Here is a 23,075-nt window from a genome sequence, read left to right as displayed (position 1 = left end):
AAGGTGCCCTGATTTTAAAGGAACATTGAAGGGGTCATTCGATGACCTTAAAGATCCTTTCCAACCTAAATGACTCTATGATTCTATGATTTAAAATGCTTTCTCGGCTCTCGGTGCAGTGGGTGCGGTGCTTTACTCAGCCGTATGAAAAGGCTCGGATATTGGTGGATGGGCAGAATTTAGAAGAGTCTGGATTTGCTTTATTGCTCCTGTCCTCAGGATGAAGCCAACCTGCACTGCTGGGCGTTCACATGGTGCCTGGCGAGCGACCTGCAAATTTGACCACCATGGAGACTAAAGGGGGTGGATATGACCCCAAAAGGTATTTAACCATCCAACTCCCCCCGGCAGAGCGGAGCAGTCGCAGGGCTGCGAGCGCGGAGCCTGCGGCACAGCGTCAGGCTGGGGATGTACACGGGGGGAGAGGACCCAGAGCCAGCACTGCAAACCCAGCAAAGCACAAAAGATCTGGGACTGAAGACTGAACTAAGTGCTCACAACGTGCCTGAAGGGTGCATTTTGGTCCATTACTTCACCAAAGTAAACGCAGAACCTATTATACACGTACATGTATGCATGGAGTACAGATAGGAGGAAATCCAAACAGTAAGAAAGCAAGCAATATTTGTAGGATCAAAACCCACACCAGCAGCCCAGGAAAAAGCAGCCACAATGCTTAGCTCTGCGTCCACCATGCCAACCCTAACCCACGTGATAGAGGGATGGCACCTCTGATGGGGGCTTTCTGCATGCAGGGCATGTCTCGAGCACGGACATCTCTGTACAGCAACACAGCAAAAACGTGACCACATAAACTGTTATCTGGTAAAATTTCAGGCTTTTTTACAAGGGACAAAAACATCACCAAGAGCATGACCGCAAGTCTCAGAAGGAGGGACACACAATGTAAGATACGCCATATAAAACCACCTTTTCCCCCAGCTCCCAAGTAAATGATTTCCAGAGGTATGGGGCTGCTTTAGTTCATCTGTGCATTAGCCTCATATTTTTTAAAAAAAATTAAAAAATCCTGTCTGGCTCTTACATGTCATGGCTCTCCATCTGTCCCTCTTCTTTAGGTTAACAGACACGAGCATCACTCTCGCCCCTCCTGGAAGAGGGTGCTCAACCCATTATTATTACCTAGCTGGCTCTAAGACCTTATTATTGCTCAGGTTACTAAGTTGTAAGAAGGTTTTGATTATTGGCCTCTGCCACTTTCATGAGCCGCATGTACTTCTTGGGTCATTTTATCCTCTCTGAATTCCCCAGCTATCGGGCTAAAGCCACAAAGAGAGACTTTGCCAACTATCCCACCCTGCGTGCACCGGGGCGGCACAGTTTGTTTAACTTCAGCCAACTGCAACGTCCTCCTGGGCTTTTCATCCACCTACTCAAGATCTGAGGTGGAAAAATGTGCTATGAACTGATGGCTGCAAGAGAAAATGCTTGAGAAGGAGACAGGGGAAATTCAGACAAAAGGTAAAACGTGGCTGAACTCTCGGGGACCGTGTTTGGCTTTAAATGCTCGCAGCCAGCAATTCCCTTTAAACCGGGGAACAAAGGAATGCAGGATATTGCTCGGCACCGTTCAGGCCGGCGAAGAGCAGATGGTCTCTGCTCCCAGAAGCAGCTCATGCTCAGGACAGCTCGTTGTTTCTCACCTCCTCTCTCGTCAAGCCGTATTCTCCTCCTCAGCATCTGCACCCACCGTTTGCTTTGGCTTTTCTTCAAGCTCCTTCCCCAGACATCCCCTCGGGGGCACCCCTTTTTCCAGCTGGTCCCTCTTGTCTTGGAAAACTTCCTATCGTTTCTTTCTCGTAGCAAAGAGCTCTGCCTTGTCTGCCTGCCCCACAGCAGGCAGAGCCCTTAGCGTGCTTATTCCTACTTTTTTTCATTTTCAGCTTGGTAGTGTGAGACCACCGCACCCCGGGAGCATTAGGGAAACGGGTGGCATTCGCCTGTCCTCATGCGATCGCCTCTGCTTCTCTATGGGGGCTGACCACTACCTCAGCTGAAAAATGATGGGAAATTGCACAGGATACTGTCCAAGCGACAGAATCACCCTGAAAAGATCACTGCCTTGCCTACTGTCTCTAAAAGCCATCGTTACGCTCTCTCACAGGACAGACCAAGCCAAACCCTCGCTACGCTTGCCCCACAATATCCTTCCTTCTCCACAGCTCCCATTCCTATGAAGGGAGGTGATGGCTGGAAGCAGCATAATCCAACAAAAACGCGAAGCGGAACCAAAGGAAACTGAAATAGCCACTGGGTCCTTCTGCAGAGGTCCTGCTGGAGCCTGTCCCATCTCCTGCTCCATGGAAGTTGGCTGACCAAGCTCCTCTGCTCCGCTCGCTTTCATTTGCAAAGTCTATTGGTTTTGGAAGCTCCCACTTCCCAGGCACCGTGACTTCTGTCCGTCCCTGCACAGGGTTGTCATCCAAAATACACAACAGCTTCAGAGCAATAGCTACGGCACCTTCACACTGCGTGACACGCTGGGAAAACCGTGATTTTGAGCCCACAAACCTGGTCTTAGTGTTCAAGGATGTATGCGGAGGTACCAGAGGTGTTTTGGACACCAGTTTTGCTTCTGCTTCACACCATCTGTGCTTGTAACTGTTACAAACCACCCATGACCAGCATCTGAATTTTCTAAACAATTCTTAGTGAAGGGATATGAAGCAGGGGAAAACATATCCCTCCCCACCGAGATGTACGGCATTGAAATATATAAAGAAACTCTTTATATATTATATTTTTTAATATAAAACAATATTTTTTTTTAATATAAAACAACTCTGACAATGCTCATGCAAGAGTGAAGCAGGATGACTTTGAGAAGCTTCACCCCTCCAGCTCGCTGTTGTTTGTGGACAGAGCACTGGGATTAATTTTTGGCTTCTAGATTATCCACAAGCGATCGTTCACGCAAACACTGAAACCGAAGCCTCTAATTGTATTTTTACTGGACAAAACCAGCACATGACACGGCTTGCCTTCCAAGCGCCCCGATCAAAGCAAACGCTGGAAACGAAGTCGTGTCTAAAACAAATACATATTTCGGCGCAAATCTCCTGTTTACAAATGTGGAGAGGAGATTTTTCAATAGTGCCCTGAAACCACAGCATCTTTGTCCAATTTCTCTGCAGCAAATTCGTTTCTGAGCAATGAAGGAGCAAGCTGGAAGGAGGAATAAACAAACCGTAACATGTACAAAATTCAAACAACTGTATACAGACAGTAAGTACTAGAGAAAAAGTTATGGCCGGACCCAGACATAGAAATCAGATCTCTTCGTTCAGCCCCATGGATTCCCCCTCGCAGTAACCCCCTTCCCTCTGAGCTGCTCTCTCCCCAGGCACTGTGCAATACTGCCATATTTCACCGCCACGCATAACTTGATAATTTAGTTCCTAAAAAGTCATTGCACAGGGATGCACACGCCGTGGCACTACTTACTGACACCAGCTGATTGAAGTAATGTTCCCAGAGAATTTACTTATATGCGGTGGGAGACACGGGCTCACGTGAGGCCCCTCGCTGGTTCCTCTGTGCATCGCCCTGCAGCCTTTAGCTACGTAACCACTGAAGAAGCGATTTTTCTGTTCTGCTTCAGCATCTGCTCTCATGAACTAATTGCTGCACGGCAAATCAGAGTGTTTTACTGTAAACAAAACCGGCAACTCAAGTTTAAAAAATTACTTAACAAGTCCTCAGAAGACAAATGGCCTTTTCCGCAGCTTGGAAGCGCTACTGACTGGAGGAGAAGCTGGTTCGAACAGCAGAGATGGGGGCTTGAGCCTGTTACTAGACAGGAGGAGGGTGAATCCTACCTAGGGCAAAGGAGATCTGGTCATGTTGTCTGCAGAATTTAGACTTTAGAAGTAAAAACGTCTGCCGAGGGGAAACTAAACGCTGAGCTTAAAGCCTAGGCACTGTGCTGGAGCAATCGTGAACAATAAAGGCAATGAAGTCTTTTGGGACCACGGGACTCAAAGCTGATGGAAGCTGTTCACGGCACCGTGACGCACTGTCCGTGGAAGCCCACTCGCACTTACATCGGGCCACCCACCGACACCCCCACCCGGCTCTGGGGCAGGGCCGGGCACCCCGCGGGCGCCGGGGCAGGCGGCAGCCCTCACCGCCGCGGGGCAGCCCCCCAGCCTGGGGGCAGCGCTGCCTCAGGCCCCCACCTCCCCAGCCGCACCGCCTGGTCCCGCCGCGGCCTGCCAAGATCTGCCCGCCAGCTGAACTTCACACCCCCTCCAGCCCTCCGCACACGAACCGCTGTGCAGCACATGACAGACGGACAAGCCTTTGCAGGTCCCAGGCTCAGCCTAAACTCATTAAAGCCAGGAGAAAATTTCCCTCGGCATTAGCAGGGTGCTGTGCAAGGGTGCCTTAATTCTGAAGAAGGCAGCGCTGCAGCGGGCGCCCAGACCCGTGCACACCTTTGGAAAGGGGGAATAGGGAAAACATCAAAAAAACAATTAAAATGGACATGGTGCTGTTTGCTGGGTGCCAGCAGCGTGACACAGGTTTTGTTGGGCTGTCCCAGCTCGTGCATGTGATGAGGATGTCCCAGAGCACCTGATGGCACCTGGGACACAGCAAGGGACATGGCCAGCACCCTGGGAAACTGCGGAGAACAAGGACTCCATCCTCTGTAGGAAAAAAATGCCTTAAAACAACCAGGCTCTTCTTCTCACCCGATGGATGTTCTTCCAACGGTCATCCAAAAACTTAATAAAAAACCAAAGGAGCATCCCTCGTTTTGCACCTGTGTGCAAATTAGACCAACAAAAGTTTGTCAGAAAGATTAAAAGCAAATTAAAGCCATAGCCTCACCGCACATCTTTATCGAGACAAGGCCTCTGGGCTGCAGCCGGCTCGCTACGGCAATCCTCGAAGGCTGCCCGCGCTGCTGCTAATTTAGCTTATAGCTACTGAATTGTAACGCTGCCATTTGTAATGTGTTAGTTAAGGGTTTGTCAGCATTTCCATCGTAAACCTTTCATTTGGGGGATTTATTGCTTGGCTATAAGGATTTGCTCTAGCTGCAAGTTTGGCAAGCAGGCCCACGTACAGCAGCATACCTCCCTCGCCCCAAACAATCACGCCGAACATTAGAAAGTTACACAGACCCCTGATTGAGGGTTACAGCCTCCTTCAGGCTTTGGCCCTTGCAGCTAAAAATGGCAAAATCCCGAGCAACGCCAGCCTAGCGCGAGCTCAGCCACGCGGGGCCGGCTCGGAGACGGAGCGGCGCGAGGGCACGGTATAAAAATCAGCTACACTCCACGTTTTCCAGCCCAAGGAAAAAGGACGCTAGAAGTGGCAGCGCTGCTTACAATCCTGGACGTGCTCTCCATGCAACATTTACACTGGATTTTATACCTTTGGCATCAATATTTCGCTGGGGTGCAAACAAACATCCTTGGCACTAACTTAGCTGTAAATGTTTTTAAAGCGCACATTTCTTAACGCTTTTTTTTTTAATTATTCCAGTGTTCCGATAATGAAACATATATTTAATGTAAAGCGCTGCTTGAGGAAGGCCTATCTTTTCTTTTCCTCAGGGGCTTTTCCCAAGTGGGGTTCCCACGTACGGAAGGGGGTACCCATCTACCACTCCCCAGCGTACAGCTGCATTTCTGATCCGGACGGCGTCCCCATCTCCGAGGGACGTCACCGCATCGTGTCCCCCCAGCTCCTCATACGGGAAACCCCCGTGAGCCCGCAGGGGCCGAGCTGACCACCTCAGAAACCACTCCGTTTCAGACCTGGGATAAACTCCCTTCATCTGCTCTGCCTGCGAGGCGAAAAGAAAAAAAAGATTAAGAAATTGTTAATGTTACTGTAAGGTGGCCAAGAGCCGTGCTTAAGCCAGGGCACCACCGTGCTATGCAGAATGCATAACAACCCCGGCATCGTCTGAGCACAAAAGCAAGAGGTTCCTCTCCAACGGATCCTTAAAATATAAAACCAACAGAGGCAAAACGCAGCGTTATCTTTTTCCTTCTTTCTACTGTATTTTTCCACCCCGATCTCTCGGTTTCACCGTGGTGCACCAGGACGCCGCCATGGCCTTCCCCACGCCCGGCGCGGGGCGATGGGTGGTGGAGACTCTGGGTGCGCCCGCAGGTCGGCAGCGCCAGCCGGACCCGAGCGCGAGGCGGGGGCGATGGGGCTGGCTGCACCAAGACCCCCGTGGGCAACACCTCCACGCTCCCGCATTGCCCTGCACGCGGCCACCCCGCCACGGCCACCCTGCCACGGCCACCTCCCGCCGCAGCCCGACACCCGGAGCCTTTCCCGGCTCCCCAGGGAGCCTCGGGATCCCACCGGGGAAGTGTCCGCCTTGGGCGGCTGCCACCTTCCCCCCGCACCCGCTAACGGGAGAGGACAGCCAGCAGCCACCGCACCGCGCCGGGAGCACCGAGCGGCTGCGCAGCACGCAGGCAGGGATGCGGGCAGGGATGCGGGCAGGGGCGCAGGCAGGGACCTGCTCCGCGGCAGCCACAGTGGTTTGGGGAAAAAAGAAGAAAAAGGCGAGCGGCCGCGACCCGCGGCACCTCCGCGCAGCACCCCGAAACCGCAGCCGCGGCGCTCTGGCTGTTTGCGCGCTATTTGCGCGCCCGCCGCCTCCCTGGGCGTTTCCCCCCCTCCATCCCCGCGCAGCCTGCGCGCAGCCTGCGCGCAGCCTCCGCGGGCGCTTCCCCCCCGCCCCGGCCCCGCGCAGCCTCCGCGGGCGCTTCCCCCCTCCATCCCCGCGCAGCCTCCGCGGGAGCTTCCCCCCCCCCCCCGCCCCGCGCAGCCTCCGCGCAGCCTCCGCGGGCGCGCAGCCCCGCGCCGCCCCCTGCAGGAAGCGGCGCGCGGCGGGACTACAGCACCCAGGCGGCCGCGCGGCGGCCGTCGGCACCGCGCCTGCGCACTGCGCCCCCAGCTCCAAGTTTGGAGCTTTTAGCTGCCAGCCCTGGCCCATCATGTAGGTGCAGCAGAGCCTTCCCTACCATTGCAAGCAGGGGGGGAGGAAACCCCCCGCTCTGCAAGCTGCCCTGCAAAGTGTGCAATTGCACGGCCCCCCCCGCTGCAAGGAGAGCTGCTGCAGCAAGTCAGGAAAACTCCAGTTGCATGAAGATTGAGCGCTTGCAGTTTGCATCTTTGTTGCAAAACTAGCTCCAGAAGAGAGGCAAGGCAAAGTCTTTTGTGCTCCCCTCCCCCATCAAAGCAAAGGGGAAAATGTCTCAGTCGAGAGGTAAGGCTCCTACTTCTGTTCGTTGCAAATATGCAAAAAGTCGTGCATGCATTTTTAAGTGCATGCATGCATTTTTCGGGATGCAATTGCATTTTGAAGTTTGAGGCTTTCAATGGCTCTCAGTTGCATTTCCTGTTTAGTATGTGCCTTTTTGCAGACACACACACACTCACACACACAGTTCCTGTAAGGCAGGGCTTGCAGTTCAGCTGTGCATTGACGTTATTTGAATTCTTCTGCGGGGATTACTGAGCCCTTTTTGCCTTTTGCACAGTCAGGACAGATAAAGGGTGTTGAAGAGCAGATGCATTCGCTACTGTATGTATGCATGCAAAATGGGCACAATGCATGCGAATTGCAGCTAATTTCAAGTGCAAGATTAAATGAAACTTTTAAAGAAGTCCGTGGAGGAGATGAAAGGTGAAACTTGAGTGGAGTTACCAGGAATTAAATATATACCTATGTTTCCATGGGAAAGTATTGTTCTTGTGCCAGGACTGAGATCATTTTCCACCGATTTCTCCCCCCCCCCCCCCCTTTAATATTTGGTAACTTTTGGTCAGAGGCAGCAGTGGGGTTTGTAACACCAGATCGCTAAGAGCATGCAGAAGGGCTGCTTTATTTAGCATTTAGGAGCAGGGGCTCAGCACTTCGGATGGAGCGGGAGGGGCGCATTTGGGTAGGGGACAACACTGATTTTTTTTTTTTTTCCCCCTCCTTTTTTTCTTCTTCTTTTTTTTTTTTTTTTTTTTTTTTTTTGCCAGCGCTGTGGGGAAGGCTTGATCTTTGCTTTTTAACTTGATGATTATTCCGGAGTGGCTCTGCCTTGTGTCCTGCAAGGGGGGGTGGGAGGAGGTGGAAAATTTAATATTGCAAAAATGCTGTGGGAATGCAATAGTCTCTGCAAGACCAGGCTGAGATGTTTAAGGAGGAGTTGCTCTGACCATTCATTGTGAAAATACACGCATATATGTCAGCGACTGGCCACACGGATGCAGCTTTTGGAGCTTCTTTGAAATGTTTGGATTTGATATTGCATTTCGCAGCCCTCGCACGTATTGGGGAGTGGGGGGGTGAGAGACAGTGCATGGCCCGGTGGGAGAGCAGTTCCCAAACTGGGACTGGGGCTTTTTGTTGTTGTTGTTTTGTTGTTTGTTTTTGTTTTTTTTTTAAAAAACCCATCTGTGAAGTCAGTGGCCTTCTACTATAAGCTTTGCTGGGAGGACATAGGAAGGAGGTGCTTTCACAGCTCTTGCCACACAGTTTTCCTTTGTAAGAAAAATGTAAAGTTGTTGTATAATTTATTCCTAATTTGGGTTTGCTGCAGTCATCTTTTCCAGCCAAGCAGTGAATTGTAAAAGTTTCCAATAGAAAGAGCCAAGGAAGTTTGATAATGCAAAATTGAACCAAATGGTACCCACTGCCCGCTGCTGCTCACAGGAGGGTCCCTGCGAGACCCATGGAGGGGCAGGGGCTGGGCAGGGGAGCAGCCGCGTCCCGGGGGTCCCCGGAAAGCCTCGGGGTGGGAAAGGCTGAGCACGCGGGGCCGGTGCCGGGCAGGGACCTGTGCTGGTGGCCCTGCAGCCCACCCTCCCCGGGTGCCGCTTGGCTCCCGCGCTCGCCAGCACCGGCCTTGTCCGTCCTTCTCAGTACCAGGAAAATGGGAAAATAGAAGTGGCCAACCCACAAAGCATGATCTCAATGAATGGCATCATTCTTGAATCCATTTTCCGTCCATCTCACGCTCTGCAATACGAGTGTCTAAGTTTGAATTCCTTACACAGATAACTTTTCCAAGTTCAGCTGTTCAGGCTGAGGTTTTGCTCGGGAAAGGGTTTCAGCTCTGGGGTTTGCACCAGAGGTATCGTTCTTCAGGATGAATTAAGGGAGGCATAATCTGCATTTCAGGATCAGCTTTCATGTGTTGCACAGGAGGTTCCTCGTCAGCTTTCTAAAATACTGCACAGAGCTTCAGCCAGCTGCTGAGCTCTGGAGCCCTCTCCCTACTTTGAATTGTTTCCAAAGTTGTTCTGAGAATTTGCCAGAGATTTATTTTTTTTAACGCTGCTTGTCAGGGGGACAGTAATCGGGAGGGTTATTCTCTGATAAGACTTATTCCCGCCAAGGAATCTCACCTAGTTAAGAGGGCAGAACCGCTCTGGACCCTACCTGTGCCACGCGGAGAAGTGGAGGTGATCTGCTTTGTGCACAACCATAGCACAGGCTGTAGAAGATAAAACTGGCCTTGGAGTTTGGATGCAACAGTTTCATTCTGGCCCTTTCCACAGCAGGAACCAGCAGATGCCTCCAGCATCGCGCTTGCAGCGTTCAGCCGCGTTACCGGTGCCCTGATGGACTCCTTAAGACTTTGCGGTCAACAAAATACAGATCAAGTCAGAAAGACACCAGCGGGTGCAAACTCCCGCGTTTCACCCCGTGCTCATTTCTACCTTCATGCCCTCTTTTAAGCTGCAAAATGGTATTTTTAGTTGGATGGAGCAATCCATAGAAAATAAGATTTCCCCAAGCACAGCAGGTCCCCGCAGGCTGTTTCTCACCTTCAGAGAGGAGTCCGCTCCGGACAAGTGGGACTTGATGTTGATGGTAGTGCAGAAGTAGCTGAATCGTTGCCCAAATGTGGCCCATTTGGCTGTCATGACTAATAGGATATTATTCTGGAAGAGAAAAAAATGCGGAAGTCCATATTAATTACAAGCTAAACACAGTTTGAGGCTATAAATCTGAACTCTCGTGACAGCAGATACATTCAAGAGTCTTCCAAATTCATTGTAATGGGGGAATTATTCACTCACAAAGCCCACATCAGAGAAGCAACCTGCATATATGCAAATTTCTCCATTGAAATAAGAAAAGGGAAGGGGGAGCAGTTCCCATTAGAGCACTAATTCATAAATAGTACATTGAAATGAGCTCCATTTAACGAAATATTGCTGCCCATTGATCTCATTCCTAGTTCTTAGATGTTGTTGTTTCAAATACAGTTTTTTGTGCTCTAGCTGAAAAGGGATACTGAGATTATGAGAACCGCATGCCACGTGATGCTGGCTGAACGTGTGCCCTATGGACTTTGACCAAAGGCCCTGCACCTATTCAAAATACTACATTTTATGTTAAATGGGCTTTTTTTTTTCAAGCTAGAAGTCTCAGCGGAACAGATGTAAAGCCTAAATGGTAGCTTTTTTTTTTTTTAAATCCTAGGTAGGTGGCAGGTTTTTGCTAGTATAAAATTAACCCGTAAGCAGCATGAGGCTCCTGTTGGTTGTGCAATGTGCAGCTTGCCTCGTCAGCACCACCGCGCCGTTAACACACTCCCATGACATAGGCACTTGGCAAGGGCAGGCTTTGCAAGAGCATGGTGAGCAAAGCTGTGGCATGGTCAGTGAGGTGCAAGCCTAGCAAAGCCTAGTCTAGCAGCAAACAACCAATTTCAGTTCGAGTTGTTGATTTTTTTTTTTTTTTTTAAGGATACCATGTTGAATTAGTGTTCCACCCTGTTGCATGTGCTGCCTGCTCTGCTATACCACTTTTGTGATGGAGGTGCCTGTGTACTTGCTTTGAGTTAAGAGGGGTCAAACATTTATAAAGAGGTTTAAAAGTTTCATGCAATGCAATGCAATGCTGGAGGAATTAACCAGCATGAGAAAAAAGAAAACCAGCTAGCTGGGGTAGAAAGTATTAGGCTAGAAATGATGTCTGACATAAGCCAAATCACTGCTCTACACAGCTGAGCAAGTGGGAACCCAGACACCCAGTCGAGCCCCTCCAGTTGCTGCGTTTTGCTGCCTGCTCCCTCTGCACTGCACTAAGGAGGCATTTGCTTGCAATGCTGCTGGGCTCCGCGGGGAAGGAGCTCTCGCCCCCTCCGCCCCAGCCAGCAACACTGGGGCTGCAAACACCAGAGTGCATTTGCAGGGTGCCCTGTCCCCGTGTCCCGACACGGCACGACACGACAGCCAGCACCGCGCTGGTCAGGGCAGCAGCTCCCCGGTGCGAAGAAGGCTGCTCGGCAGGGACAGGAAGGCACAAGCATGTAAAAGCTCAAACTATAGAAGTAATTATAGCAATAAAAGTGATAAGTTGCAAGGAAAAAGGAGCAAAGATCTGTTTTCTCGTCCCAGCTGAAAAAAAGTTTAGGTTTCTCACTGCCACAGTAAGTGTTGCTCTTTTGTTACCTTAGTCACCAAAAAAATGGAGGTTCCTTTGGGGTGAATTCCCTCCCATGACACAGCCAGAAGTTGCTAAGGTGAGGCAAATGATACTCAATTAAAACCACAGGAGTAATTTAGAGAGATGAGACACTTCATTCCTCCAAGAGTATTGGCATTAATGGAACACAATTACCTTCAAAGTCACATGGCAGATTTGCAAATTCTGTGTACTGTGGTTGCAAATACGCAAGATGACTAAAAAGTTGCTTTTTTGTTCCAAACGACGCATGCATTTGATGTCACTCATCCATTTTCTCTTGCTGAGAAGAGCCGTAACAACACCTATAGAAGCCTCTCAGAAAAGGATTTTAAAACACCACATCTGAAACAAGCTCCGATCCCTTTTTTAAGTTGGAAAAAGAAGAAAAATAGCATGGGAGCTTTGATAGCACAGGAGTGGGAAGACACTTGCAGCCGTCTGTGAACACACTTGGAGGACCACAGTGTCTGTTACCCTGAGCACTGGGCATGGTCACGATGCCCAACCCTTTCCCATGGGGTTCCCTGCCTGCACCCCATGAACTTGCATTTCTAATGCTCGGCCTGCCCGCAGGTCTCCTCCAGCTCCAAAGGCAAAGCTCTGCATCTCACAGGGAGCTAAAGCACCCGCGGGCAGCGCTCGCTGGGCAGGTCCTGCTCAGGCGGGGCAGGTCACAGCTTTCCGATGGCAGCGAGCGGCACAAGTAATTCTGAGTAAGGGAAAGGGGTAAAATCCAGAGCACACAGGGGTCCCCTGCTGTGGTCACTCACATTTTGGGGGACGATAGGTGCATTGTACGAGTTGGCGGTGTGGCCACCAGCAGCGTCATTATATAAAGTGTTGAGTCAGTCTCCAGTGGCCGGATAAATTGCAGGACTGTTCTTTGAAGTTTAGACATGGCCAGAGCTATAATTAAAAAAAAAAAAGTTTCATTACCTGTAGAGTTACTTAGCTCCCTTCCTTAGGCCTGTCTGGGAATAGTTTAAGAGATTAGCATTATCAGCTAGAGCAATGTTAGCAGGAAAGCAGATCTAGGACCCTGGAGCTGTGCCACGTTAGATATTGTGCTCTGCGGCGGCAGAGTGGTGAAGGCCATTCAGTGCAATTTCCATATCTACTCATTGTGCAAAAAGTTTTTGTTGTTGTTGTTTTTTTTTTTTTTTTTTTTTTTTTAACTTTTGTCTTCCAAATCCACAATATTCTGCATGTTGATAAGTGTGAATGGAAAAATGTCTTCTGCTCAGTAATCCCGGCTCAGTAAAAAGCCATTTAGAGAGGGGAAGGCTGAGACTCTCGCTTGTAGGGCTTTCTTTTGTCTCAAAGACAAAATTAAAGCTATCCTTCCTTTCAAGCTAGAAATTCCTAACAGCCAGTTGATATTTCAGAGGGTTCATCCCACCATGAAAATCTCCGGGATGCTAAAGCATTGCTGAGTCACCTTTACTTTGGAGATGCTGCAAACAGATGCTGAACATCATTTATGGAAGCTCCAAGAAGCCACTTGTGCATCTTGGTCTGCTGGTGCTAGCAGAGCTGTGGCTGAGCATCGCTCTGGCTTGCATCCCATAGTCAAGTAAGGGTCTGAGTTTGTATGAGCATGGTAAGAGCAGCATCTGACTGCATCAGGAGAGCACTTTGGGGTAGGAGCTGCTCAGGCTACTTTCCCCGCACTGTTGCTGTAGGAGCAATGGCCATGGTTTATTAGGCTGCTGCAAAAAGCTGAGTGCAGTGAAGCCCAAGGAGCATTGTGCAAACAGCCGGAGGAAGCAGCCTCTGCAGCTGAGATAGAGTTTCATGTTTGTAAGAAAGATTGCAGAGAGAAGGCATCCCCCCGCCCCCAATTTGAGCAGGAAAACTTCACTGAGCAGATCTGATCCAGTTTCTTGCTGTTGCTGCTTTGTTAGCCTACTTAGCTTGCAATCTTATAATCGAGGCTAGATTTTCCTAGCTTGCACTCAAGCAGATGAAAAATCATTAGAAGAACTGAAGTCCAAGCAGCATCCACTTTTACTGCACTCAGATGAAACCAGTGGGGGAAAAAAAAAACCAAACCAGCAGAAGTTGCAGATGAGATGCCAAAGATAAGGCAGCAATAGAAAATAAGTACAAGAGTCAACACTTCAGTGTGTCTGCAGTAAGAGGCCTTTAATGAAGGCTGAATCAGCATAGACTTGGTAGCTGCTTTTGAAGGAGAATCTTTTTCTAAACAAAAATATGTAATTGCACTCAATGAAACAATGCTTATCAGTGCCAAATGGCCTCAGAGCATCATCTGGCTGTTCTTCTGTGGAAGTCCCAGGCAACATGCTTTTGTGCTTATTTTCATCGTGCAACAGGGTCTGATCCTGAAGTTCCTCATTCACGTGTTTTCAGCAAGGCTTATTTGACACTCAAGCAACAAGTTATATTATAAAAATTACAGCTTCACTCCATGTTATCATTCCTCTTAAGGATGTTTATTGCTTCTCCAGGAGTTCAAGGTCAGATATAGAAAATGACTCAAAGAAATCTTTTGTTGTTCTGACAGCTCTAAAGTAATGGAAGTCCCCATCTGGCAAAGACAAACCTTGCCAGAGTACCAGCATTGAAAGAAAGGGAGACAGAAAAGTTTAAAGGGAAACCCAGCATTGATTACTGCGTTTCTTTCCCTGGACTTGCTCCACTGTATCTGCTCTCATCACCTCTCAGCATCTCCCATCTCTCATACGCAGGAGCTCCAGTAAGAGCCCGCTAGACTTGCATGCTCACACAAGTACCTGCATGTAGGAGGTGAAGCGTTCACTCAAAAAAACCAGGGCACATGAGATGAGAAGGTCTTTTTGGCACCAGCTCTGTGCGGAGGGTTTGTGCAGCACCTAGCACTGCCCTTGGCACCAGCTCCTTGTTCCCGGGGCACTTCTCCAGTGCTGGCAACTGGCACCCATTTACAGGCACACTTTCCAGCTTTGATTTCAACACAGCCCTTTCTTCCTAGGGCTGCTTTCATTGCCTACAATTAGGGTCTCCAATGCTGCAAAAGTATGAAGAAATAAACCCTGAATTTGGCTTTGAATGGACTGGAATTGCTTTCTTTTTTCGAACAGCTGATGCTGTGGCCTTTTAAAAAGGAACTGTCAGCCTGTGGTCACAGCATTTATACCTGCTATTGCCCAGGGATTAAAGCACAGATATGTGACATTTATTGTAGTTTTATTCAAGGAGTGAAACACTTGTAGGAGCTGAGAACAGCTGTCCCCCTTCTTCCAGTTAGATGCATCATGAAGGAAAAGGCAGGGACTTCGCATGCTATCATCAAAATGCCAAAACCCCTTTGGGCAAAGCTACATCTTAAGTCGATTTGTTTAAGCACTGAGCCTCAGTACTTAGCAAAAATGCCTTAGCAGAAGCACAAGCCATAGCACAGGGCTTTTGGCAGCCCTGATGGGTCCCTGAAGGTGCAATGGGTCACCCCAGCCCCTGCACAAGGTGGCCAGGATCTGGCCAGCTGGGACCCTGTGCTGTTAGTGATGTGCAGAGATCTGAGCTTGATTTCCAAACCCCATGCAGGTTTTGGAGCTAGCAACAGGGCAGGGAAGCTGCAACAGTTTTCATCCTAAGCTTGACCACCACTGAAGTTTTGGAGATGTAGACTTAACCTGCACTTCCCTCTTGCAGGTTTGTTTCCCTGAATTGAAAGATGCTGATGGTTAATGCAGAAGCTCACTCCCAAGCAGACCTCAGTACTTAACCATACTAATTAAATGTTTTCAAAAACCACAAGATTGACCTTCACTGCATGCCCACAGATTTTTCTCTCATTTAACAAGCACAGGGCTGACAGAGTAGCCTATTAAAGGAGAAGAAAGGCAATGCTCTAGATACTGTTGTTTTTCAACCTGTTCCAAAGTGTTTTCTGCTTTTTAACTATAAAAGATGGACACCATAATCCTCTAATAACCTACCAGGAGAAACCAGGCTGGAGACAAAGAGTGCTTGGCTCAAATAAAGCACAAAGTCTGATAAAACAGTGAACATACTTATGACTGAAGTTTACGCAGATACCTATGCAACAAGCCACAACAGCCATTATATATACAGGTACTTATGTAACCGGGGAGCCGTTCTATGTGGCATAGAGTTGTCCTTTGGGAGAGACCCTCTAGAAAAAAATAAAGGCAATTAACATAGACTCTGACTTCCTTACCTTTCCCAAGGACACCAGTAATTTGCTCATTGCTAATACAACTTGGAACATCTCTACGGAGAACTTGAATTCCTGCCAAGGAATCAGTTTTACAAATTAACTAAAAGACCAGATCGGTGCAGTGCACTGCGTGAAAGGACATCGCAAAACAGCCCCCCGACAGAGCAGCATCTGAACTGGAGGCAGAGCCCAAAATAGTCCCTGGCAGCTGGGGAGGGTGACACAGACGCTGCATTCAAAGATGATTAGTAGTAAGTTGCTTTCTGGAAACAAGAAGGACTGAATTCCCAGCAGGCACCTTTGTGGCAGAGAGAAGGACCTCTGGGCTTGCACCTCTCCAGGTCTTTGCAGGGTGACAGTATGGGAACGTGCCCTTGCTCGTAGCCACCTGAGCTAGGCAGCACAGCAAGCTTGCTTCCACATAGCATGACTTCAGTTTCATTCATGTCATTAGGCAGCTTCCTTTATAGCTAAGCATGTGATATTTTTTTTTCTTTTTTCTTCCTCTCAAAAACATTTGGTACTTCCCCCGCAAGAAATCAGAAGCTTTATGTCTGATAAGAGGCTGGAACAGCTTCCTGCAATAGGAGAGCATTCCTCCTCTCGCTCTTCCTGCGTAGACCTCAGAACAATGCCAGCTCTTCCAGCATCAACAAGCATTTACTTTACCTTGTCACACACTTGTTTAGGGCCCATCCTGTGCAAGCATCTCCCCAGCCAGCACCTCCTGCAACGGGGGGGCCCTTTTTTCAGGAGCTTGCTTTAAAAAGGCATTGCTGCAGCTGAAATGCAAGGAGCAATCTGGGAGATTGAATCAGAGCCGATTCAGAGCAGCTGTAGCCAAGCAGGGCCCTCATTTGGACGAGTGGGGTCTGAAGAATTTTTTTCTTTCCCCTTAAAAGAGAAGCTAAATAGGATATTTTTCATACTCTGATCTTGAAACTACTTGTGCATGTGCTAAACTTGGAGCATATGAGTCCTTTTGCAGGAGTCAGTGGGACTGAATGTGCTTGGAGCTGAGCACACACATAAGAATTTACAAGGTTGCGGATGTATTTTGTCCTGGTTGCTAAGTAGGATGGACATTATGGACCTGTGTAGATGATTTATACTACCCTGCTTTCTCTTGGTTCCTTTTTTCCCATTTCTGCTTATCTGTTCTTGCAACTTAGAAAGCGGTATCGTATTTGCGAGTGCGTATGTATATAACTGAAACTACAGTCTTGAACCTTGCACAGGGAGTTCTATAGAGGCTTTGATAGAAAGGCTTATAAAGGGAGTTTTGTATTTACAGCTCCTGATTTAGAAGGCTGGGTGGAGAGATGTAACCTGACGGGGTTTGATCCACGTGGACATATGTGCATAGAAAAAAATCTGCCCAGTTGTGTCAGGGACAAAAATTGGGGAAAAAAAGGAGACGACTTGGTGTCTTCTGCCAGGGCACTATGCCATAATGCATTTCTTCAACGTGTCTTCCAAATTGAAATAAAATTGCATGATGAAACCTGGGAAAGGTTGTGTTGTTTACATACCGCTTGCTTTACTTTATTATGTGACATATAAGCAAGTGTATGCTCTTAGCAGGTGTCTGAAAGGAGAGCGAGAAGTTCATGCTCTCTGACCTCTGGCTAAAATCTGTTTGAACGTGAAAGAGCTTCCCTGGGAGCCCCGAGAGCTGCGCTGCATCCTGCAGACCTCCACGTGCGTGGCTTTGAGCTTCGGAGACTTCTTGCACGTGCAAAGATACATTGCTGAAGTGGCTGCAGGACCGAGACTTTATGTTCATGGTTGGACAGACTTGCTGTTGCCGTAGTGCTGGTGGAGCAGCTCCGGTTCTCACCCGTCTCTGCTGCCGGCAGTTTCTTGGAGCAGCTGCCGTTAATTGCTGACAGTGCAAACCGGGTGCAGTTATTCTCGTAGTGCCTCCTGTCCTGCTCGGTGTTGGGGTAGCGCCCAAAGTTGCAGTGCTGGAGACCTGGGTGGGTGCCGGGGCTCTGAGGGGACGTGGGCTTGGCTTTCCTGCGGTTGCCCTTGGCTTCTCGCTGTGAATAGGGTTCCTGTGTGTTTTTAAAGTAGGACCTACACGTTTGCTGGGAGGCATTGCCAGCAGAGGGAGCATGAGTTAGTTCCTCCCATCTGTGCTGTCCAGAACTGTCCAATACCATCTTTAATAATTTAGGTACAAAAATAAGCAAGTAAATAAGCTCATGAATGAAAAAAAGAACAGCAGAAGAGATCTGTCTAAGAGGGTGGCACAAAGGCAGATTGGTCGAAGTCTTGACCGTGTTGAAAACTTAATCACAATATTTGGCTGAGCCTTTACAAAAATTCCCCGTGACAAAATGTGAAGCAAGGAAGCAGATCCTCTCCTTCCATGCCAGCGCTGCGGGTGCCGCGGCATTGTGCTAATGCAGGAAAACCTCCGGGCGAGATTGCCACCAGATTTCTAATCAACTTATCTGTTTGGCCCGAGCCGCGAGTGAAGGATGAAGCATGAGCAGCGTATCCCTGGGCAGAAAATTAGGTGTTGATTTGAAATACTTCCGAGTGTTATTTGCACCACGGAAGAGGAAAGTGGTCCTAACATTATCTTCAATTCAACACGTTTAGTTGAAACAAACAGTTGCCAGCTGCCAAACAGAACAGCACAACTTGGGAACTGAGGAGAATTAATTCAGTCTAGAGGTGTCTTGTACAACTTTGGCACTATTTATTAAATATTTTCAACCCAGAGGTGCTCTTTTCCCCTGAGGAGCACAGCAGATGCTAGACCACGTGGATTAACGTAGCCCTCCTGTTCATCAGGGACCTTCTGCGGAGGGTGAGGATACTCGCTAAAGAAATGGCTTGTGGCACATTCCTCTATTTCCATGGATATTCCCATTTGACTGTTAAAGTTATTGATACTCTATAACTCGCAGAATGACAAAATCAATGGACAGCTTTCTCTCCATGGAACATAAATTGCCCATCTTGTCCTAAGGTGGCTTTACTCATGAGCAGAAAATTATAAACCCGAGTTTTATATGCAGCACATCAGCTGTAGAAGATGGCTGATAGCGATGTAGTTTAAATGTCCAACATTTACAATATGCTGAGCGAATTAAATCTGTGCTTGGTAAAATGAGACTGCTGTGGCTGCCTGGAGCAGCCGGTAACAGAAATAAAACCATAGCTCAGATTGCCCTGTGGTATTGATTAGATTTCATTCTGTCCTGCTGCGAGGGTGATGACACCGAGACCGGTATCTCACAGATAAGGTGTGATCCTGCTCAGCGAGCAAAGGAATCTGCAGAGAAATGGGGCTGCATTAACAGGCGGGGAGCAGCGGTTCAGAGCTGAAGGAGAAATAACTGTGCATGCTTTCCTGGGCACAGTGACACCCCAAAGGGCCAGTTTGCTGAGCTCCCCAGGGGAGTTCTTCCCGGCCCATCACACCCTCCTGATTTAGCAAAGGCCTGCTTTTCCCGTGGTTAAGCCTCCTGGCTCATTTTTGGCTGAACAAGCCTCAGCGCTTGCTCACGTAGCTTTGCCAGCGGATGCTACGGGGCAGCATCTCAGGCACGGGGAAGCCATGGCGAGGAGCCTGCAACCTGGCTGGCACCACCGCTTGCAGAGGGACTTCTGCCAGTGCCCGTGTGCAGGTTGTCCCTTTTGGAGGGTATGGCTGAGAAATGGGCTGAAGCCTGCAGCTGGGTACCCAGGGGACAGACACTTGCTGCAGCTATTGCAAAGGCTAAGACAACACTCTGGCACAGCCTTTACGTACATATTCCTGCTCAGCCTGACACTTAATGCAGCCTTAATAGAAATGTGTGCTCGCAGTAAGCACGTGCTTAAATGTAAGCACCATCAAGACATGAGTACCTTCATAGCTGGAGCCACGAGCCTGAATTGGGCTTTTGACTCTGCAGCACAGCAGAAATCAGCAAGCGGGTGGAAATGTCACCTTCATTTTCCAAAGCAATTTGCATTTCCCCAGGCTGGCAGCATATCTGACAGCTCCAGGAGGCCCTGGCTCGGAAAGTGTGGTGCCAGCGCTGCTGGGGCGGCTGCCCCTCGCCTGCTCTGCCCGGTGCACGGACTTGGCACCCTTTGGCATCCGGGCAGCTGGGGCAGATGCAGAAGCTGATCTGTTTTTTCAGGGGAAATGAAGCTCTGCTGCGGGTCCCTCGCTCTGCCAGCGATGCTTCCTTAAAAACACCTTGCAGGACCCGCTGGGGGAAAGTCCCAGCTGCACCAAGTGCATTTAAAAAAACTGAAAAGCAAAATTGAAGCTGGAGGGAGACCTCGAGCAAAAGGTCTGTGTGGTGGGGAGGCATCCTTATCGCCTCCCTGCAGCCAGCCCTAAGAAAGTTGGGCTTTGAGGCTCTGCAGAGCAGTGGGGAAAGGAGGTGGATGCTCCTTCACTGTGTCAAGTTTTCCAGGGAGCGGTGGGTTTGGGAAGTGTAGAAGTGTTTGTAGCTGGGCTGGGGCTGGTGGATTTAAGGCAAATCCTGCTCCCACCGTGGCTGAGGCAGACAGGGCACCTGCTTTTATGCTGCATATAGGGGACTTGCTGCTGCCTGCTAAATATTCGTATGGGAAGATGGTCAGAGCCCCGTAGCTGCATGTGGTCACTCACTGTTGTGTTTTGAGGTGAAATCTCAGTGGATAAGGGAAAGTAAAAAAAACAAGCGGCGTACTGGGAGTGATGCTCAGCTTGTGGCTGAACCCACAGCATCCCCACTCACACGTTGGCCGTGGGAGCTTCAGTCCCTCATCCATGGGGCTGCATCGCATGGGAGCACCCACCAGCCTGGCCCTTGGGAGACTTTTTAGGATGCTGCCGCTGCACTGAGGAGCAGAGCCCACCCTGCCTTCTGTGCGAGGGGCAGAGCCAGGGCTGAGAGCACGAGGTTTGGCCGAAAGTCTGGGGTAAGCCTTGCACGCCGCGATGCATGAAAGTTTGGAAAGCACTTGTGCCTGCAGCGCTCTGCTTCCGCTGCCTGCGGGCGTGGGAGGCGTCCGTCCTCCTGCCCGCGCGTTCCCCCCGTGTACGGGCAGCAGCCCACCTCCTCCGGCGCCGCTGGCAGGTGCTCTTTGGCAGGGAGAAAACAGAAATGAAGGTAGCGGCAATGAAAGCAGCCGCGTCCTCCAAATCCTCCTGCACAAAAGCCCTTTTGTTCCCCGGGTGAATTCCAAGAGCTTTTCTCCAGTTTTGATTCCAGCAAACTCCCACTGCAAGCAGACAGCCGAGGGTTTGAAAACAAAGCAGTAACTAAACCAAAAGTCCCTCATAAAAAATCCCCACGAGGGCTGGAGGCTCTTGACAAACAGCTTCCCCGGCCTGCAATTCCTGCGAATTTCCTAATTTGAGATAAGCAGCAAAGAAAACAGGCTCTGGGCTGGGGAGGCAGCGAAGCCAGCGGACCTTGGCAGAGGGAAAATACGGGCTTGATTTATGGTGTCCTGGTGACTGGAGGGAGTGACTGCCCCTGCCGCTCGCCGCCCCGGAGCTCCACTGCTGTGATTTCTCATGATAACGGGGGTGAGGGGAGAGGCCACGAGGCTCCCAGTGGCCTCTGTTGCTCCGTGGGGTCTCTGCCACCATCGCATCTTTCCCAGAGCAATGGGAGGTTGCAGCTGCCCGAATGCTGGAGGCACGGGAGCCCTGCAAGGGATGTGACCCACTCCAGCGACCACGAGGAGCAGAAAACAAAGTCCTGTTTGGCATTGCTTTGACCCCAGTAAGATCTCCCCGAGCCTTTGGCTCCCGTAACCTCACATCGGGCGTCCGCGAGTGATTTGCAGGATTTGAAGGCATTTGAGACGGCGTGATGTGGCAGTGGTTTTTCTCTGTGCGTGATGAGGAAGGCTTGGGTGCACCCATTAAATCGAGTTGATGGGTGGAAAAATAGATAGGCAAAGCAAAGTGAGAAGACGGAAGAGACTGGTTCCTACAGGATTTCCACCAGACTATTGGAGATGGGGTGTGGGTAGGCAAACCGTTGAATTTTGCATCTTGTGTTTTTATGCATGTGTCTCCACGACCATCTCTGGAGGATCCAGCATGTCTGGACCATCAAGACACAGTCGGCATGGACAGGTGTCTCCTTGCAGCTAAAGGGTGTCACAGAAGTCTCAATAGTCTCATGGGGACTGGAGTTGCTCTCCCATCCTTGGCTTGAACGACCTCAATGGGTTTGGGCCAAGGGGAATGGGATGGTGGTGTGAGCCCGTGCTGCCTTGTGCCCCCGTGCAATGTGGGCGGCATCCTTTGGCAGCTGCCAGCGTCCTCATCCATGGAAGTCCTTTGCTTTGGTGGATGTGAGTCAGAGCCCAAAGCATCACAGGTGGTTTTGTCTTAATTCATTATTGCAGCACACCTGTGTGCTAGGCGGAGAGGGGACACGCACACAAACAAGGCTTGTGCAACTTTGGGAGTTGGACTCGATGATCCTAATGGGTCCCTTCCAAGTCAAGATATTCTGTGATTCTGTGATTAACTTTCCTGTGGCCATCAACGGGGTTGTTAGAGCTGAAACTGGAGCGTGCGCATCCCGGTGCCCAGTCCCTTCCATCCACCACCTCCTCCCCTCTTCATCCAATGGGTCACGAGGCAGCGCCTGTCCCCGACAGAGCATCTCGCAGCTGGGGTGAATCAGCAGAGAACTGAGCATTTCCACTTTGCACCCGCCTGGGAGATCCCAGCACCGAGGAGGAAAGTGCTGGTCCCTGGAGAGCTGTGCAGGGGCAGGACTGGTGCTGGGGGTCAGCTCGGGACAGCCGAGCCCCAACCTGGGTGGAATTTCCATGACAGCGGTGCTCCCAGCTCTGCTGCATCAAGTGCCTTATCTGCTGGGGGGTGTTGCCCTATTTGCACAGAGGTGCTGCTGTTTGGGAGGAGCCGTGCCCTTTTCCCCAGGCCACTGAAGTTCAAGCAGCTGGATGCACACGCCAGATGAGTTCAGCCAAAGTGTTGTAACAGGATTTTTAATATTAAAGTCTCTTGTGCCCTATGCTGAAAGCCGTAGGCAGGCAAAACTCTCATATCTACCATCTCCCACTTACATTAGCACCTAAAGTACAGTAGATTTAGGGCTGTTTTGCATTGCATCTGTTTTCTAAAGAAAACCTGGCTAATCTAGAGGCTGCCTCGGCAGTGCAGGATGTCGGGGAGGACTCTGTCTTGCCTTGTCACGTCTGCAGATACTAACGTGGTCCTGGCACCAGCTCAACAGAAACATGATGGGTGGCCCCATGCTGTGCCTGCAGTCGCCTTGCTGGGATGGGGAGTGATGCTGCATCTGGGCTAGGAAGGGACATTATGTGGAAAAGCTGTTTGTTGTCACCTCCCCGTTTCCTCTGAACTGTTAGCATCAGATTGGAGCATGTGGGTGCTCTTTTGTTAGTCTGTGAGTGTGAAAATGGGCACAG

At 49.9% G+C, this 23,075-nt stretch overlaps 1 protein-coding gene across 1 annotated transcript in view; it reads left to right on the top strand.

Annotated features, from left to right (window-relative positions):
- The first annotated feature begins 6,988 nt into the window (after window positions 1–6,988).
- Window positions 6,989–23,075, top strand: part of MAP2K6 (mitogen-activated protein kinase kinase 6) — a 51,736-nt gene continuing 35,649 nt past the window's right edge. Inside the window, exon 1 of the mRNA XM_082326859.1 lies at window positions 6,989–7,264. Within this exon, the coding sequence (XP_082182985.1) occupies window positions 7,249–7,264 (16 nt within the window). The 5' untranslated portion in view covers window positions 6,989–7,248. The remainder of the gene's footprint in view (window positions 7,265–23,075) is intronic.

Source organism: Platalea leucorodia (genome assembly GCF_965183815.1).
Source record: "Platalea leucorodia genome assembly, chromosome: 14".
NCBI classification, from domain to species: Eukaryota; Metazoa; Chordata; class Aves; order Pelecaniformes; family Threskiornithidae; genus Platalea; species Platalea leucorodia.
The sequence above is the reverse complement of the archived record's forward strand: the minus strand, read 5'-3'. Positions and strand labels throughout refer to the sequence as shown.